The sequence below is a fragment of the Pyrus communis genome, chromosome 1 (genome assembly GCF_041283825.1).
Source record: "Pyrus communis isolate YQ-2024b chromosome 1, ASM4128382v1, whole genome shotgun sequence".
Taxonomy (NCBI): domain Eukaryota; kingdom Viridiplantae; phylum Streptophyta; class Magnoliopsida; order Rosales; family Rosaceae; genus Pyrus; species Pyrus communis.
Window position 1 is genome coordinate 7,580,815 of NC_142565.1, and position 20,854 is coordinate 7,601,668.

At 40.3% G+C, this 20,854-nt stretch overlaps 2 protein-coding genes and 2 pseudogenes across 2 annotated transcripts; all 4 read right to left on the minus strand.

The window, feature by feature from the left end:
* LOC148699070 (uncharacterized) lies at positions 1-1,075 on the minus strand (annotated as a pseudogene).
* A 3,077-nt stretch (positions 1,076-4,152) lies between these two features.
* LOC137720884 (patatin-like protein 6) lies at positions 4,153-10,259 on the minus strand. The gene is made up of 3 exons (XM_068460004.2): positions 8,782-10,259; positions 6,905-7,183; positions 4,153-4,918 (listed from the first exon to the last, which is right to left on the minus strand). Exons 1-2 carry the CDS (start codon positions 9,946-9,948, stop codon positions 6,914-6,916), a joined length of 1,437 nt encoding a protein of 478 aa, XP_068316105.2. The 5' UTR covers positions 9,949-10,259; the 3' UTR covers positions 4,153-4,918; positions 6,905-6,913.
* Positions 10,260-16,342: 6,083 nt separating this feature from the next.
* On the minus strand, positions 16,343-18,519 carry LOC137719737 (uncharacterized; annotated as a pseudogene).
* Positions 18,520-19,089: 570 nt separating this feature from the next.
* Positions 19,090-20,562, minus strand: LOC137720390 (caffeoylshikimate esterase). The gene has a single exon (XM_068459455.2). It carries the CDS (start codon positions 20,420-20,422, stop codon positions 19,433-19,435), a length of 990 nt encoding a protein of 329 aa, XP_068315556.2. The 5' UTR covers positions 20,423-20,562; the 3' UTR covers positions 19,090-19,432.
* Between the last annotated feature and the right edge of the window lie 292 nt (positions 20,563-20,854).

A 20,854-nucleotide genomic window follows, 5' to 3' on the forward strand; every position in this document is an offset into this window, starting at 1 on the left:
TCATGTATCTATGATCCAAGTATCAGATGCAGAAAAACCATGACCATTTGATGCATGTGCCTGTTGCTGTTCAATATTATCATATGCAATCATTGCAGTCAATGGAGGAGGTGGTGAAGTCCCTTGATAGGTGAAATTGTTCCTATTGGTAGCATTCCAATGCAATATGGCCTCTTCTCCCACATATTTGACACATTATAAACCCTAGAGAATAACCACTATTATCAGTTCTATGGTAATAATTAGGTGACGTGTAGCCCTTTCTTGAACATATTTAACATTCTGAAGAAATTGAAAACTTGTAACTTGTGTTACCATTCCAATGACTGCCTTTTGTACCCTCATTTCCAGAGAAAAAACCATTATTCCCAGAGTATGAATTTCCAGAATTTGAATTGCCATTTTGAGACTGTTTGCCATTGCCCAAGAAATGTCCACTGTTGTTGCCATCTCTATTTCCATTTCTGTTGCCAAAATTTCCATTACCAGAATACTGTCTTGAATTAGTATTCCCATTATTAAACCTTTTATTGTTACCAGAGAAATTTCCTCTTTGTTGATAAGACCTATTTTCATTGCCAATTCCTCCCTGAAAACTTCCATTATAATCTTGCTAACTTCTCTGAGTATTAGAATTTTCTCCATGTTCATAGCCCCCTTGAAATCTTTGAGAACTGGATCCTTCACCTTGTACCACCATTGCAGACATAGATGTACTCAGTGAATGCATTCTTGATTCAATGCTTGTTTCAGCCCCAAGCAGTTGTGCTCAAAAATCTTTCAAAGATAGTTGTTTCTCTATCAAGAATCAATGTCTTGATCATCTCAAAGTCAACAGGCAGTCCTGATAGCACGGCAATCATATAGTCATTATCAGATACCTTTTCCCCAGTAGAAATTAGTTAATCCCTTATAGCCTTCAAATTTAACATAAACTTCTCAACAGATTCTACACCCTTTTATGAAGAATAAAACTCAGTCTTCAATTAATTTGAACCATAGAAATAAATACAAACCTTTCCTGCAAGCATGTCCATGCTTCTTAGGAAGTCTTACACTCAATGACATATTTCATGGCATCATCAAACAGGTTTGCAATCATTAAACAGAGCAATGCCAAATCCTTCTTTACCCAATTCTTATATGTTGTTGTGACTGCTTTTGTAACACCAGTTTCTGTATTGATTACAAACCTTGGAGGACAATGTGATACCCTGTAAAGTAATCAAACAGATCATATCCCCTTAGCATCGATTGGAATTGATAACTCCACTTAACAAAATTGTCATCTTGGAGTTTCACCGTAAGCATACCCAATAATCCTTCAATCTTCACCGACTCAGACATTGTTGAATACCAAGAAAATGTTCTACAAACCAAGCATAAGAAATTCCCATAAAATTCCTTCAAACAAACTTCTGAATAACACTACACTTCGGCTTCGACCTTATGAAATGTAGAAAAACTCAGAAAAACTAATGAAAACTTTTGAATGTTCCTTGCAACTTCGGCTTCGGCCTCTGAAGCGCATAAAATCAACAAATCTTCAATATTTAATACAGAAAGAATGGCCTTGGCCTTGTATTCTTTCAATCTTTAACACTTTCAATCTTTACTACTCACATATGGCATCGGCCTTTAATTCATCAAGAAAATATATGCTAAACCCAAAAATCTTCTCACTTAGACATTTAATCGAATATCTGATAAACTGAAAAACCAAAAAACAAGAACTAATGAACCTGAGAAAATTTACAACCTTGAACTTCGAAGAACACTGAAATCTTGAACATGTGAGATGAATCCACCCAAAAATCCTTCTAGGAAGCACAGCGAAAAACAATCCTACGATCTTACCTCGGCGAGTGATACCATCATAACATAACTAAAGAAATCACAAATGAAGAAATCAATGGAAGCAAGAAAGGCTCGAAAGCTTAGAGAGAGAAAGAGAAATGAGAGTTTGGTATATTCTGAAATGGTTTTACACATATCTTACATTGTTATCTCAGCATATATATAGCTTGAGAATACTAACAGATTATCTTAACCATTCTAACTACCTTGATAAAACAGTTATAACAGTAATAACCACAGCTGCCAAGTCATCAATCTTTAACTGTAAATCTGCCATGTCATAAGTGAGCTGCCAAATCATCAAGTCATCTGCTATAGTCAACAGAATCTACATATAACTTAGTCTAAATTATTTATGAATGCACTACAAAAATTAGACAAACATACTTAAAAATGAGTGGTTAAGGAAAATTTCAAATGATACCATGAAATGTGTCACTTGTAAGTCCTTAATTTATTGCCTTTGTTGTCCATTTGTAGTATTTTAGTAGTATCTTTATGACTTCATCACCCTCCCGGTGTCGCCCAGCACATCACGACTTGAATGGATACGTGGACATTCCGGGTCAGGGTATATTAATGTGGTATCAGAACCAAGGGGCGAGCTTGTACTGGCACGCAATTGGGTGGGTCCCATTTGGCCCCATGTGTTAGGTGAGCCCCGACTTGGGTCCGCATGGTTGTCAATGTGGATCTCCCACGTATGACTCACTAATTGGGTCCCGCGTGCAGAGGCATGTTGAGTATCCTACATCTGATTGGGGAGAAAGAAAGATGAGTTTAAATATGATTACCCCACTTTAACTAACACCGAGATCTTTTGTGATAAAACCCCACACCTGACGATTTGGGCAGGTGGCAACTATCAAGTTAGGGACAATATCATTGTTATTGAAAGTGGGGCCCTCAGCCAGCCTCTTTGAAAATTTGCAACATGGTATCGTTTCTTAGTACTTTAAAGTCTCCAAACTTAGGAGAAGAGAACCTGAATTCGCTCACACCAATATAATTACTTTTATGCCTATTATTATTGCTTCAAAATAATTATCCTTTTTTTAGTGTCAAATCACAACTCTATTTTTTGTTCTTTTGTTTTGGTCTCAGCTTGTATATTTTAGGATTACAAGTATCTTCAAGGAGATGTCAAATTTTAAAATTTAAATTTGACTGTCTATGTGGTATTTTAACATCTTTTAAAGTTTTACTCTCCACAAGATATATCAAATTAGATTATGATTTTATTACATTAAACATATAATAAATGTAAAAGAAAACAATAATATAATTAACAAAATGCATTTAATAATCAATTAAAAACAATTTGAAACTACTGTCAATTTTTTACTTGTAATCCACGTCATGCCACATCATATTTGATTTTTCAATTAAAAATATTGTTATTGACTTTTTTTTTTTTTTTTTTTTTGTTAATATTAAGTGAACGGAGCTTGGCTGCTGAAAAATCAGCAGCAGCTCCTGCTACTAGCAAATTACAGGTGGACACGTGTCCAAGTAATTGATTTTTTAATCCAGATTGGACAGTGTCCACCTGTGATTTGCTAGCAGTAGGAACTGCTGCTGATTTTTTCAGTAGTCAAACTCTGTCCATATTAAGTTAGATATTTTGACATCTGTACTCTGAAATGGTCACCCATGTATAGGTTAAGGTAGTGGATTCTGGTGTGGACAATGGAATAGGATTCTCTCCGGATCTTATTTGTGTGGATCTGAATGATCAATCAATCGTTTTCATTCATCATACATCGTGCGGTTAGAAATTATTTTTAATTTTTAATTTAAAATTATATATAAATAGTACTTAATGAAAACTGACCACATGATGTACGATAAACAGACACTATTAATTGATTCTCCGGATTCCCACAAAGAGGATCCTTGTCTGTGGACAGTAAGCGTTGAGTGTGAGATAATACAACAAATATTTGGGTCTGAACAAAATCTTCACTTTCATTCTATTAAAAGTAGTGAAAGAATGTGTTCATTGCAGCCGCGCTGACCTTTCTCTGTGAAGAATACACAAGTCAGTCATGCGCAGATATCATGACAAAAGAATTTCAAACTGGACAATCCTTTCCATCTATTCTTTAAAGTCATTAATGCCAAAAACTTAAATCGTGCGGATACACTATATCATAACGTCTTGTGTCAATTAAAAACCGTCACATAAAAAAGTCGTACAAGACATTATCTTATTAGCACTCAACATCACAATGACAGCGTATTCGTCCCATAAAACTGAAAGAAAAAGTGAAGAATTCCACAGCCACCCGAACAAAACAACCAAACCAAACACTTCTTTAAATTAAAAAAATGTACAAAAAAAGTTGAAACTTTCTTAAAACGATTCTGCAACTTCAAAAATAATACACTTCTTCAACATGCAGGAAAAACAAAAGAATACTACTTTTCTCCCCTAACCCCAGCAAGCCCCACCCATCAACAACTAGAAGGAACACAACCCCCCTACCCATGAGAGATGGATACGGTCAGTTGCTTGAAAAATATAAACCACACCCTGAAAATTACTCTTCCCACCCACACCCTGAAAATTACAAAAAGCCGAGGCAGACAAATAGCTTTGACTATTTTTTCAACTCTGGGTCTTCCACAGTTGTATAGGCCCTATAGGGTAGCCAGCCCACCACCCACCACCCCTCAAGTTTCTTGAGACAAGGATGAAAAGACAAGAAATGTAAAAACATCTGGGGGGGAATGTGAAAAATACAAAAAGGAAAAGGGTATGGGAAGAAATAAAAAAAAATGGAAGCAGATTTTCCCACCCATGATGAGCACTCAATTTTTGAAACTGAAAATTTGATATCTCAAAAGCTTTTGAAGCTCTCTCACTTTGGTCCCTTGCCATTGTATAAAGGTAAAGACTGGGAGACCACAAATGCATGTCCTCTGCCAGGCAAACAAATCCCACTCAGATCTCTCCCCTCCTCCCGGACCCCCACCCCTTTCTACAAATAGCTACTAGTCCTTTTCACATTACTCTTCTCCTGTTTTTTCCTCCTTTTGATGATGTCTCTCCATTCTCCTGCAATATTTGGGACAAAATATTTACTGTGACGGTTCACATCTACAGGTAAGAACATACATTGGAATTGCATAAAGTTCAGTGATTTGCACTTCAATTTTTCCAAGTCTTATGTTCAAACTGAAGGACGTTAATGTTTCATGCTAACATCAATTGGTAGTAAAGGGAACGAATCAACACCTTACAAACCGTTACAAGATTTCTTAATTTTTGAAAGCGAGACTTCTTTTCTTCTACGTACTCGTACAAAGTAACTACAAGTACAACTTGGAAAAGTAAAAGGAAACAGAGAGAATAGTTTGAACAAAGACGAGGATTGATGAAAGAACCAATGTAAAACTTCAGAAATTTGACCAATTTGGCTTTTTCCAAGGTTTTACCCCTTGTCTGTTAAAACTTAAAAGTTAGTTGGGAGGTGTACTGACACAATTTGCTAGTCCTTTCTGGTTACCAACCCTTGACACTTCTTACCCCACAGGTATACCCCCACGTAGTTAATCCCATGTGATTTTCCATACAATTATTTACTGTTTAAAACTCCTTCAACAAGATTATCTTCATCCTATGATCCTAACAAAAATTCTATTATGCTCTAGTGTATCCTATGCACAGCAATTTGCGACCGTTAAAGTACGGTCCTAATCCTCTAGGCTCTACCTAACACATGGGTCTTAAAAATGATTCATTAAACAATGCCAAAAGCATATGGCCCCAGTGACTTGTACACGAAATAAACATTTCAATCTATGTCTACGTTAGGAGACGGTTCTCATCGAGCATTAAAAAAGTTATGGACTGCGAAGCACTAAGTGTACAGAATCTACAGACATTGATGCAGCATTGAAATAAAAAATCAGTTCAAGGAATGAATTGCTTATTTCGTGCACTTCATTTAAGCAGTTTTAAGAAGTTGAATGTTCCAGTTCTAAATTGGCTAGTTGGATGAGTTCTTCATAGGCATTGTGTAATTGTGTGGGGCAATGCCATTGCAACACAGCAACCCAAAACATTCAAACTAAACATTTGCACGGATGGAGGCAGAAGAAGCAACCCTTTTTCTTTTCTCCGGACTACGGACATTGCCCTTAGGAATTAGGACCACAAAGATTTGATTTCCTGACAATATGACCACAGCACCCTTCCCTCCCATGCCTATACAAAAACTCAAGTGTCGGTACGCCGACAGCGGATGGGGCTCTAAGCATTCATCTTCTTTCTTTTTCATTTTTTCATTTTTTTATTTTTTTATTTTTTTTATTTTTTAACCTTCGTTTTTTGTTTTGGTTTCTTGTGTTTACAACAACAACCTGGTTGTTGTAAAGGACGAAGAAAATGACAGGTCTAGGCCACAGAGAAACAAAAGTTTGAGAATTTTCAATGCATACGTGTCATGGCACCTAATTATTCAATGTCTGTAACCCTATTTGCTAACAGGTAATACCAAACAAATGATAAGATGGCATGTAAACATTATTAGTGGAACCCCTAATCTTTTTGTTAATTTAGTTTAATTAATAACATGAATCCCACCAACAACATTTCTCATTTTAATTGGTTAATACTGTGCATGCCTAGTGCCTAGCATGATATGATAAACAAGCAATTAGGGGCCAAGACTTTCTCGCACTCCAACAGTGTCACAACTACAGAAAGTACTTGTTCTAATTATATTCTGACAACCAATCATATAGCAGATCTACCTAAATTTCATGACTTTAAAAGATTCAAAAATGACAGAAAACAGAGCATAGGGATGTGCACGAGTTGTTTAGTCAGCATGCGTCAAACTCAAATGCAATACATGAGTCCGACTTATTTGAACCGTAAAATTAGTAGTATATTTTAACCGTTAGATCTTTGGTTCGAAAATAGAATACCCTTGAGCACCATTATCACGAGACAAGTTCCTACTTGTTTTCTTCAAATTTGTGAGGTCTGAGCACGACATGAATATGAAAATTGGTAAACAGAACAACAAGCACGTACCCTTGAGTTCTAACTTGTTTTGGGAGCAGCTTGCTTGAAGGCAACAGTGGGAGCTATTCTGCAACTCCTCCTCTGATGCTCGAGCACCAGTTCTCCGGCAAACCAATCGAGCTTCTCAAAATTGCTCTGCTCGCCGATCCTCTTACCGCCAAAGAGCACCGATTCAACATTCTTCTGTTTCAGCATTTCCTCTGCCACTCCTACCAGCTTCTTAACGTTGTTAGGACTTGGGTCTGTATCTGCATTTGGCCCGCAACGTCCTAAGCTTGTCCCATTTGCCTAACATATTACAAGTAAACATCCGGTTATTAACCATTTTTGAAAAACTAATTTCTAAATTGGTCTAGAACATAGACATGCACACCCACTTAGAAATTTAGAATTCAACCACAGTTGGTGCCTACATTATGATATTCCAAACAAAATAAACAAGAATTTGTACAAACAGATGCTTTGCTCAATTTTAATAGTAAAATTTAAAACCAAGCAATGCACAAATTTGGAAAGATTCAATTGCTAATAAAAAAAAATGTACCCAACAGTTGAAAACAATTTGGATTGGCAGCTCCAAATTCCAATTTAGGACCACCCTCATAGATAAAAATATACCATGATGGAAAACAGAATATGGCAAAAAGTTGTGGGTCAATTACGATAACCTTTTTTTATCCAAGAGTTAGAAAAAGGAAAAATATTACAATTGAGTCCATTTCGTTTTCTAAAATGGAGAGAAGTGACCACAGCCAAATTAAAGGGAAACCCCACATTCTTTTTGTAGCATTAAGAATTTAAGATTAATATGGTTTGGAGCTAATTACAAAAATGGATGTTAATTAAGGTTTAAGTAAATTGTGACCCCATCTCTCCAAGCATTTCTACCTATTTACTAGTTACTGAAATAATACAGGTTCAGAAATCCACACAGCAATCCAGGTCAAGATTGGTCCAACTTTCCACAGCAGGGAAAAATAAAGGCTGACAATTAAGGTAAAAGAAAAGGGAAAGAAAGTAAAAAAATAATGGACCACTGCCCCAAGAAGCAAGCTTCAAAGGTAATAAAATTTAAAGCTAAGAAAACAGCAAACAGGGGAAAATCATCAACTTTCTCAGGGAAAATCAATGGGATGCAATTGCAGTGGGACCAAAGTTGCCAAGTAAAGCAAAAAAAAATTAAAAGCCAAGAACCGAACCAATTTACTGAGACACCCGTCAAATTTAGGCTTTAGGCCTTAGCTGTTCTACAAAGACAGAAAGTCCTAATCAGCTAACCTACTCCGGACCAATCAAAATCCCTTCCCTCTCGGTCCTTGAATCTAATCGAAAAAACAAAACCAGAGCTCTCTCAAGCTCACACAGGGCGTATCCCTAATCGTATATCGCCCATCATGTGACGTGAGATGGTAAAGGTAGAAAAAAAAAAGAGGTGTTTTCCGCACACTACCAAAAGTTTGCAAAACATAAGTGTGCGAAAATCATTTTTCGGTGATAAAGCAAAATTTTGCTCCATTTGGTCTGCGCACTTGCAGCATAGCAACACTTTGGATCGGCAATGCCCCCCACAACACTACGCGGGGCCAAATATTTTACGTTACAAAACACCCGCATTTAATTGCATGAAAACGAGACCCATGCCCCTGGCGCAAGTTAGCGCCCTCTATACGTGTGTGTCTACACATTTTACATGTCGTTCTTAGCATTACCCAGCCTGGCTAACAGTGTCGTCTCGTAGTCAGTTGCAACAGAAACGGCAAAAAAACAGCCAAACCTCGAAAATTTAACTCCGTGACAAAAAAAAAAAAAAAAAAAAAAAAAAAATTAAAATTGGGAATTAAATGCGCGCAATGCGCGCTTTAGCAAAGGTGTGGCGTGTTTCGTACCTGAATGCGCACGTAGTTGCTGCTCCCGGACTGACCAAACGCCATGGCGACGGACTGGTCTACCAGGTCGGATGACCCGTCGCCGGCGATTCGGGCCATGGGCCGGGCCCATTCCTTGGCTCGCCACTTCTTCACTTGCTCGTACGCGTACCTCGCTTCTTCCAGAAACTGGCCGCTTCCTATTGAAAGGACCATTATGTCCTCGACCCCTCGCACGAACGGGAACTCCTGCTTGTTGTGCAGGACATGCGTGATCGCCGCCGCGGTCGGGTTGCTCATGGCCAAGCCGCCGTCCACGGCCAAGCACTTGGTCTGGTTGTTGACGGACTGCATTTGGACCGGTTCGAAGACTCCCGGTTCGGCTGACGTGGCGCGGCAGACCTCCCAGAGGCGGAAGTCGTAGCTGTCGGTCTCGAGGGCGTCCGCCCTGGAGAAGAGAAACGGCGCCGTACTGGAGAGGTCATAGCACGGAATTAGAACCGGCTTGAGCGTGTCTTTCAACGTCAAGGTCCTGTCGTCGTCGACGAACGCCTCTTTCATCACTTTTTCCAAACCGGCCGTGGCGGACCCCGTTGAACCCGAGCCCGAACCAGAACCTCGAATGAGGCGACGCAGCAAACCGGGGGAGGAGGCGGAGGTGGAGGAGCGGTTATTGTTGAACAAGCTCTTGCCGTGATCGGAGAGGAAGCGCCACGTGTCGTCGGCCTTGAAAATCGGGCGGGCGTGGTCTCTGGTGGCGAAGAGCATGGCGGCGAATATACCTCCGACGCCAGCTCCAGTGGCGACGTCGAAGTACTCGGCGATTCTGGCGTCCGGATTCCCCGATTTCTGCTTCAACGCTTGCTCTAGATACGCCAAGGCCTTTCCGGAGAGAATCCCTCTCATTCCTCCGCCGCCGTCGATGCTGAGAATGCAGATTTTGCCCCTCTGGTTTTTGATCGCCGCGACGCCATTTTCAGATTGGGGCTGAACGCCCACCAGCTGGGCGGGGTCAGGTTTGGGGTCGGAGACCGGCGTGGGGGACGGAGAGACCTGTTTGGGAACCCAGAGCTTCTGATCGTCGTAGCCAAACAGGAACTTGCTCTCCAATATCGAGAATATCTCGTAGCTCAGCTTATCGGTGTCGATGCTCGGCTCCTGGATTTCGGTCGGAGTCGAATTCATCATCGCCGCAGTCGTCCTCCCCCAAAAAAAATGATCAAAATTTCGCCAACCAAAAATCTCGGTTTAAAATTTTCTGTTTTGATCAGACAAAAGGAATGAATTTCACTGCCATTTTATTCAAGTCTCCGCGAAGGATATAAGAGGGAAAGAAGGGGACGAAAGAAGGGAAAGAAGGCACGCCAACAAAGCAGCATTAAAAGCTCAACCAACGCGAAAAACCAGAAAAGCCAACGAATTGCAGAGGAAGAAGAAGAAGACGAGCAAAAACGCAGAGCTCTGCAGACTCGCAGAGCATGTCTGTTTTTTATATACCCTTTTATTTTTTTATTCAAATTAAATAAATATCAATCACGAGACGATGTCGTTTTTTGTTTCACCCCCAGTAGGTGGTTATTTTACCTTGTTTTTTACACTGTCCAGTGGGACAGGGACGGTTGAGGCCGTTGGTTTTACTCGTCTCGTTTGATCGGAAGGTCAGGAGTCCGCGGAGTTCTGTTCGTCCGTGATGAACGGTCAATTGGGGGTTAAAAAGAAAATTTCCATCTTTCGCGCCCTCGTTGGAACCGCGTGGGGCCCCGCGCGCCACATCCGTCGGTGAGAGAACGTAGAAGCACTACTGCCGATGCTCGTCTCCCCCTTCTGTTTTCCATTAGGGTCTAAATTAGGTTTTTTCTGTGACAAATTTGACCCTGATTAGGCTGGTGTTGTGGGTGCCCACTCGTGATTTTACGTGCTGACGTGTAAGGTGGGTTCCGCTGTTGGGTCAATGGGATTTCCATTTCCTTAGTACGACGGTAAATAGTGAATAGTATATACCACTACTTTGGGGAAAGGGATCCTCTCCTGATCCCCTTCCATCGAAGTCTACTAATCACACAATTCGAATTTTTGAAATTTAATTCAACGATTCGTATTGTATATCAATATATGAAATTCCATCAAAGTCTATTGACCACACAATTTGAATTTTCTTTAACATATTGCGTTTTTCTTGAGCACACTGCATATTGAAGTTAGGCGTTTTCCCTCCATTTAGTATAGCTTTAGAATATTAATAATGGATGGTGTTGTTCGCATCCTAATTTTATCTCTGACACATTCTTATTAATTTGTAATTATAAATCTTCTTCAATTATCCGATAACTGAATTAAGAAAGATATATAAAAGTAAAAAGTGACGTGTGGTACTCTGAAAATTCATTGGTCGACCGGACTTGGGAACAGTGAGATCTGCTTGCCGGTTGGTTCGGACAACTACTCTCATAGGGTGAAAAGTGAATTTTACAACTGTCACTGTAATAAGTAATACTAAATATGGAAATAGTGGATAACATTTGTTACTCATTAGCAATAAATTAATAAACAACAAAAAATCACAGAGGTTTTTTTATCTTTTTATTTCTTTTGTCGTATAGGATGGAGACAATTGGTTGAGGAGGTTGACTGAATGATCACCGATTAACCACGACCGTACTTGGGCTGCCCCTCCGGTGATGCCAGATTTCACAAGCACTCTTTCTTCTTAAAAGTAAAGTGATATTTACATATTTTTTTACTTTTTATGTATGCTCGTTAATTATTAGTCATTGATCTTCGATATAAACAAGATAAATACTTCTTTTTAAAAAAGTGCTCTCTATCATTATTGCAATTAGACCTGGTAAACGGATTGTGTTTGTTTTGTTTGTGCTGTTTTGGTATCATACACGATATCTTAATGGGTCGTGTCGTGTCAAATTCGTTTGTTAATGAGTTTTTAACAGATGACCCGATAACGACCTGATTCGTTAATATGTTTTGTTTTATGTCAGGTTAACTTATAACGACGCAATCTATCAACGAATTGACCTGAAACCACTATTCTAAAAATCTATCCCTTGCTCTGTTTAGACTCCATCTAGGTACTAGGCGGCTGATCATCTCTCCAAAATTTGCTAATCAAAACCGAACAAAAAAGTTTGGGTTTCGATGCTTTCGGTTTTGGTAATTTTTGTTCGTGGTATTCGGTTCAGAAAATGTTATCCGTACTTCTTAAGTGGATATAGACAACTTAATTGCTGGATTTGGATTACGTAAATCTATGTACTTTCTCATACTGTCTGACTTTTCATCGTTCTCCAACTTGCAACATTGTAGTCGTCCTTGTACTAGAGGTGACCAAATGGATGAAATTATTCGAAACATGTTAGTGTAATATTTTCAAATACAAAGCACACGTGTACGCAGAAAGCCAAGTTTTATTTATTCTGCCTTTTTTTCATAAAACTACAACAAGGTTTTGTCAACTTGAATAAATTATTGACTTTTTTAAGTCAATACGGACAAAGGGTTTAATCTTTTGTACATTGTACTTATTTTTTGTGTGACATTTTTTATTAATTTTTTCTGTGAATAGGGGAACGATCAGTGACAAACCACGGTTATTTATCATTTTTGGGGTTCGGAGGGGCTATGGGGAATTTCACCCTCCTTATGACCACAGTCAAACAAACTCACCAGCTTGGAGCATCAAACCCATGACCTCTCACATTTTTGTGTTTATTGGGAAGCCACTGTCCACACCCTTAACTTTGTGTGATTTTTCAGCGTGACGGTAATACGGATTGGTACACCACCATATGTCCGTATACAATTGAAGGGACACTTTAAAAAAAAAAAAAATTCCTCCAATTATATAATATCATGTGGCATACCGCATACTATCTCATATTTCGGTCATACTAAAAAAAATTTCTCATTAATTTTGTTGTCATAAACTTAATATATATCAATCGATTAGTAAAATCACATAAAGGCCACATATAAAATGAGTGCAGAAGATTTAATCTGATGGACAAAAAATAATATTTACTTATGGTTCAAAAAACAGTCATTGCTTGTAAACCTCAAAAGGTGCTGATTGTGGAAGGAGGGCCAATCAAATTCAAAGCAGAAAAATGTGAAAAGGGGGAAAAGGTCTTTGAAAACAGTAATTTGCTTATGGAATTTTTGCCCCCAAAAGCCTGAATTAGAGATTGATTAGCTTAGTTAAGCATAGTTCCTTCCTTTATGTCTCCTCCAAGAGTTGACAATTTTTATCTAATTAGATAATTTAATTAATTATTTGGTTGTTGATTAGGCAGTTCCCTTATGTATTATCCACAAAAATATTTGTGATTTGTTTAAAATAAGTAAGGGAAGGACAGTTTTAGTGTTGGTGTTCCACTAATACTCACAACACATCGTTTTAGTGTTCCACTTTTCCTTATTGCTTTGCTTAGTGCTTGTAATCTACTACCATCATGTTTTTCATGAAGATAATACATCCAATTTCAAGCCCCTATGAACAACATGGGTAGATGATCATCAGTGTTGAAGGGAATGAACGTCATTATCAGTCATTCACATTGATCAACATTCGATAATCACCAACTAAAGCAAACAATAGTTACTGGCAATCGTTTCCTTACATTTACAACTAATAATCAAAACATGAAACGAATTATGATTATTTTACGAGTCGGGTAGATACATCAACAGATGATAATCGCCTAATTTGAAATAATTGAAGGCTATTAGTATCTGTTATATCTTCTGAACCCACTTTTGGAACACATTATATATGCCTAAGACATTCTTGATGAGTTGGGCTGTCATGTCCAATGGGCCCAAATACTTGACCCTTATGGATATTTCCTTTATGGTTGGCTCGTCTAAGGTTGTTTTTCTCGTTGGGTCAAACTATTTCTCTTGGGCTAAAGTCCGTAAAAATTGGGGGCATTCATATATATTCAAACTAATTTCAACAAGAGTAGACTAATTTTTTTTTTAGTACATCGATATTTTTATATTAAAGAAAGAGGGAGTTCAGCTAAGCCACACAATGGGTAGCCTAATTTGGTATCGAATTCGTCATCCACGATATTCGAACCTAAGACCTCTCATTTTCAAGTGAAGAGGAATGACACCAAATTAATTTAGAGAAAAACACGTCAAACCACACACACCGCTACTGAATTGAAATGGAAGAATGACACCAAATTAAGGAACTTGCAAATTTAAGGGAATTTAGGCCAAATGAGGAAGAAACGGATGACAACAAGTTAGATTGATAGGAGGAATTAGAAATACAATATCAAATGTATGAAAGAGAGATTTCTACGTCAAAGACACTTATTAAGTTGCCATATGAGAACCAGTCTCACGTGTTTTTGTAATGCAAGCTATCACGTGGTGCATTGCTAGGGAACGATTTTGCACCACTTGGAATTTAGGCAAAAATGCCACCTGAAAAACAATATTCTGACAAAGTTGTATCGATATTTTAAACGTTAAAATACTCTTGAAAAGAGTGAGTCGTGTGCAAATCACGTACTAAGTTTTTAGATGAGAAAGTAAATGGAATTAGACTACAAGTGATACATTGTTTCAAACCTTTTTTTCTTTGTAAATTACAAATTGCAACATGTCCGTAACTCAGATAATGACATGAACAAGTCGTACGACATTTTCAAATTTTATTGCAAATGCAAGTTTTTCGATATTTAGAAAGAACAATCAAATCAAAATTTGAATTAACAAGTATACGATGATGTTGGTCTCCTATCCCACACTCTAATTTTTTGTAAATCAAAGAAAGCTTCTCCTGGCTGCAGCTCCATAGCGTCTCCGTCTAATGTTAGCGCGGCGTTTCTTGTACACGAAGCCACCAAACCCGATCAGTCCTACCCCAATCAGCACTCCAAACACTATCCCTGCCTTCTGTCCACCACTCAGTCCTCCTGAAGACCCTTCGCTATTTGTAGGTGGCATAGGCGGTGGTGATGGTGGCAGAGGCGGTGGTGATGGTGGCAGAGGTGGCTGTGATGGTGGTTGTGATGGTGGCAGAGGTGGCTGTGATGGTGGCAGAGGTGGTTGTGATGGTGGCAGAGGTGGCTGTGATGGTGGTTGTGATGGTGGCAGAGGTGGCTGTGATGGTGGCAGAGGTGGCTGTGATGGTAGTTGTGATGGTGGCAGAGGTGGCTGTGATGGTGGTGATGGTGATGGTGATGATGATGGTGATGTCGTTCGCCCTCCAGTGGGCGCAGGCCGTGGTGCGCCCAATCCTAACTGGTTGAAGGAAGTCACAAACTTGACATAGAGAACCAAAACTAGGACACAATAGGAGCATAAATGAAGCAGTTTGGCCATGAGAGAGCTTTCGAGTTTTCGATGATGTACAGAAAGCAATCAAGAACTTGAAATGCAGGTTCATATATGCACAAACTATAACTGTTTAACCCTCACAGAACCAGAAAAAGACAAGAAGCAGACGGCAAAAAAAAACCTGGTACGAAGTTAACAAGGTAAAACCAAGGATGAGAGCTAATCGCCCGCCTGGGTTTTGTCTTGCTGTTTGATCTTCTCAAAACATAGTATAGTTCGCCGACCAATTGAGAAATGTTGTATTTTTATTTTGTTTTCCTTGTTGGTTTCTTACTGTCTTTTCCTGCAGCCTTGTGTTTCTGTTTGTTTTTTCTTTTTCTTCTATGGACATGCCAATTTTTCGATGCATTCACAACTCCAGTTAGTTCCGCCTTGATCAATTGTGAGATGTCCGAGACCTACAGGAAAATCAAGTGGCGATGAACAATTCACATTTCCAAAGTAAAACAGAAGTTTGTGTATTATGGAAAGGATTACTTAAGCATCGGTAAAAACAGAACCTTGCGATACAAGAAATGGCGAAAAGAAAACATTGCTTACATCGGAATAGTGCTGCAGAACTGGTGAGTGATCACATAATGTCATCCACTTGATCACCAAGAAGATCAACCTATTCATGACACACATCAACCAATATTAAACTTGAAATGATTTAATCATGAACATATCAAAACCGAAAATATTAATTTACCACAGCCGAGAACCCCAGTTTCAGCCTTCCAGAGATCATGACATCTCCTAGTAAAAGTGTCCCGATGAATTGTTCTCAAGGAGGATACAAGTTTGACGAGTGTATCTAAACTATCCTTCATCTTGTCCAATCTGTAAAGAAGTAGGATTGCAATCTGGTTAGTCTACCAGAAGCCTACTAGAAGTAAATTAAAGCTTGAGTGAGGAATGACTTGTACATAGAACAATACCTCGAAAAGTTCATTTCCAACTTATCGCTCGTTCTGTGTTCAAAATCAGCCAATGCTTGTGATTTGTGAAAATCTGAGGGCAGGTGGAGATAAAGAAACAGATGAGTTTAATTGAACCTCTTCGTGTGGTTTAGGTTGGCAATAAGAAGGCTCTTGGTAATGACACTCTCCATCTTAAAAGAAATTAAACTTCGTCTTCCACTCCTTCATGGTTTCTCTGATGAAAACCGTATAGACATCCTCCCTGATAAAACCTTCTGCGGATAAACTGTGTAGTAACAGTATGATCCAATTCATCCTTGGCGGTTGATGGTCTCGGATGTGGTAAGCCGTTCTATCTCTTGTCTAATATGGCTTTCGGTTTCATAGCTATCTATGCATTCATTCCATTCCTTACACATTTCCTGCAAAAGGGTCCAGCATACGTCCTCTCATTGTGCCTTCCAGGAATATACTATTTGCAGCCCTCAAATCCTGACACTGTACTAATGTAATCTTACTATTTGAGCCATAATCCGTGATTCCCTCGCGAATGATGGTGCAATATATATCTTCTCTGGTTCGAGATTCATTGCTGACACTTTCTATGTTCTCCTTCCATTGATTGACTACTTCTGTGGGGAGAACCTTGCACATGTCCTTCGAAATCGCATTCTCTAACTCATAATCCTGTAACTCTATGTCATTTTGTTTTATCATACCTTGAAGAAGAGTAACATAGGTCTTTCCATTATCACGGCTCTCATATCTTCTTCTTCTTGCTCTAGCTCCGCTTTCATCCGCTCATTTTGTAGTTTTTCATAAGGTATTTTATCCATCTTCTCCCATCCATCTTCCAAAGTATCAAGTTCCAAATTCTTGTCGCGACTTGCATCAGACTTCAGAAACCTGTGGTCCGAAAGAGTTTCTTCCTTGTGACGGAACTTACAATCTCTTAATTTGTCTAGTCTTAAAACAAATTTTTGGACCTTTTCTTTCAAGCTGTTTTCTTGCATCCCCATCTCTTCTCTCTTGCTAGACAGATTCAACTTTTGTCGAAGAATTTCTCGCCTCAGCAAATTCAGCTCCTCTGCCTCTGCACTCTTCTTCCGATGATGGACTAGTGATTCCTTATCATCTTCGAAACATAATGCCCTCCCTCGTCTTTATTTACCTCTTTGTGGAGTTCCTGCATTGACTCTTTAGCCTTTAAAGACCGCTGTTTTTCCAGCTTTCCATGACTGTAATCTTCTGGTGAATGTTTTTTCGCCTCCAACGCTGTCTGCAATGAATCAATACTTTTCACTTCCACCTCATTCTGAGCTACGAAAGACTAATTTGCGGCGCAAATTTGCAGCCTCATTCATCAAATCGGACCAATACTCCTTCAAGCCAAGAGAAACCTGATTCTCTTTTTCTTGGAAATCCGTCATAAACCCTTTGAGCAAAATAGACATTGTTTCTTTCTCAAAACTGCATCTCCATTGCTGCTCGATTGGCCCGACATCAGACTTGAAAATGGCATTCTGCATTTTCCCGAAAGCAAGATCCAAGTGTCTGAACCCATCTGCTCGATCCTCTTCTTGTCACACCTTGTACTACTTCCGGATTTCCTTCCTTGTCCTTATAATCCGGCTCGAGCTTCTGCCTGATATTCAAAACCTGCTGATCCACTGAATTCTTCAACTCAGAGAAAAACTCATTATCTCTATCACCACCATCACCATTGTTGTACCATATATTGGGCTCAGTATTTGGGCTTCATTACTTAGCCCATGATTCATGTAAGAGGGGAGGAAACCATTATTCTATAAAATGGCTCCCTCGCACTCACTAGGGGAGAGAGACAACAAAGGGAAGCACAAGGGGCAACACACAGAGAGCTCCCTTGCTTGTCCATTGTAATCCACACATTTACTTAGTCAACACCAGTGTGGACGTAGCCTCAACTTGAGGTGAACCACGATACATCTTGTGTTATTTGCTTCCCTGTCTCTATTCATTTACATACTTATCCACACTAATGACCAAAGCAATCTAGCGAAGGTCACAAACTTCACACTTTCTGTTGTACCAAAGTCCTCGCCGATTTTATGCATCAACAGCCATCATCTTCGTCATCATCCCCACTCAATCTATTATCAAGAATGTACTCTTCAACCGGCTCACTTCTAGTTATTCTTTCGAGCTTAACATTACTCTCACGCAGCGAAGCCAACTCCAAATTCTTTGCCTTGATTGCCAGCTGAGACTCCTTGAGCTGCCCTTGAAGGTGGGTTTGGATTTCAGACAGGTCTTCTAAAAGCTGCTCGTGGCTGCTCTCGACAGCGTAGCTGCCTGTTTCTGGTCGAACAAACTTCAAACACCCTTCTAGCTGCATTACAGCCAATTCATAAAATATGCAGATCCCATTCAAGCGTTGGAGAACGCCTTCTTTCGACTGCATTTTTTTCGTTGCTTGGTGCACAATCCACATCATGGTCGAATCCATCGTCCTTAATTGTTATTTTACTAAAAATCAACAAAAAAATAAAGGAGTAGATGCAGAAAAACTCATCTTCTATGGTGGAAACAAAACATATGGTAAATTATTAGCAGAAAAACGATCTCTATTTTCTCATATTGCCTAAGAAACGTGGGTGATCTGCTGTATGACCTATTCTAAGGTATTGTTTTTATCAATTCAATTCAATTTTATTCTTACAAGGTTAATCTTTTTTCATTTATTTGATGCAAGAGATAATAGAGGAGCGGGATTCAAACACGATACCTCAAATACATGCACATCACACGTCACATGCCCGTAACACGTAAACTACAAATTCATACCCTCATAAACCCTTAATCTAATAGTAGCCAAAACCCAAATTTGGATCCCTTTAATTGGACCAAAAATAAGGTTTGGGAATTTGGGGTATTGAACCTTTTTCATATGACAAACGATTGGATAATTTACTCTAAACTGCGAGAAACAAAGAGGAATTTGAGCGAGGGACCTCGAATGCAAATGCAACTACTTTTAACCTGCTTAGCTAGGAGTTAACATTTTATGAAAGTCACATGAAGCAATATAAATTTTTTAATTAATTACTAATACATTTATTTGAAACTGAATCCTCTTTAGACCAATAGAACTGAGCCTGCTGAGTAAAGGATCCGGACCGTTGAAATTTTATCCAACGGCTACAAACAGAAAACTCTCTAAAAAGTTATAATAATTGTAAATGTTGAATTAAATTTTAACTGCTCAGATCCTTTGCTCAGCAGGCTTAGCATATTTGAATCCGAAAGGATCCCATTTATTTAAACTTGAAGTGACATGTCATACTTTCATTGGCTGCATATGCTTCTTCTTCCTTCCTACAAGTTCAGCTAAACTAAGGACCAAGCCCTAGAGTTCTACACTAGGCACCACCACCTCCATTCGCCGCGGCGGCGCGTTCAGCTCGGGTACGAAGCCACTCCACCATTTCACCGAATACCAAATCCACATCCTCCTGGGACTCGCCAACCAGCTGGTGCCACAGGCCCTCATGGATCCTGAGCGTTTTGTCCTTGCTCGACGCGCGCCTGTACAGCTCCTCCGCGCACGCGGGGTCGCAGACAACGTCATCGCCGCCATGGACTATCAGCAGCGGCACCTCCACCTCCTCGAATTTCCCCTGCAGCTCCTTGCACACTCTCAGCAGCTCAAGCGCCGTCGCAGCGCGTGGCCTCGCCACCGGCCTCCTCGGACTCGCCAGCGCCAGCTTCCGCTTCCACTCCTCCTTGAACGACACGTCCGGGAGCGACCCACGCGTGGGAACCACCCGCCACGTCGGGATGACCGCGGCCACGAGGAAGAGCAGGTGCTCGAGCGGCCACGGCGGCTTGAACTTGGGGCTGATCCCGCACATGGCGCCGTTGAGGATGAGACCGTCCCACGCGCCGCTTCCTTGCCGGAGCGTGATGAGAAGGGCGATCGCGCCGCCGAGGGACTCAGAGTAGAGGAACGAGGGGCGGTTCTTCGGCGCGTGGTTGGCACGAAACGAGTCGAAGAAAGAGATGCAGTCGTCAACTACGAGGTTGATGTCGGGGATGTGAGCGACGAGTCCATCAGAGAATCCATGGCCCTGGTGGTCGATGGCGCAGACGGCGAAGCCGGACTTGGCGAAGTGGACGGCGGTGAGCTGGACGAACCAGCTGGTCTCGCCGGTGTAGCCGTGGACGATGGCAAGGGTCCCGACGATCTCGGTCGGAGGCAGCGGGGTCCACCACTGGGTGAAGAGCTTGAGGCCTCGGGGGTTTGTGGTGTACTCGGAGGCGTGTGAGACGTTGTGGCGGGAATAGAAGGCCTCCGGAGTTAACGCGCCGAAGGGGCTTTGCTCGTTCGCCTCCGCAATCGGGTGCGCCATTTTGAACTTGCGGTTGCTAAAATGCGCTGGGTGGGTTACTTATTCTTGGTGCTGGGCCTGGTGGTTGGGCAGGGTTGGGTTGAAGTTGGTTGTGATGGGTGGGTGTGATGGATCACAATATTAATGCTGGATGAATGCATTGCAAATGCAATGCTTTTTATAGAGTTGTGCTAGTGTCGGTCGCATTTAGACTTAACTTAATTGTTCAAAGATGTGTAGAGTTGTCATAATCATTCAAAGGTGCGAAATCTAAAGAGTTATGCTAGCGGCAATCGCGTGTTGATGCTATTATAGTTGTTGGAAGATGTGTTGTGCTAGCTTCAGTTACACGAGACACCCTCATAGTCGATAAAACTAGAGAACAAATGGGGGTGTAACTATATAGATATGTCAAACCAACCCTACTGCCACTCTACTGTTAATCGCCCATCA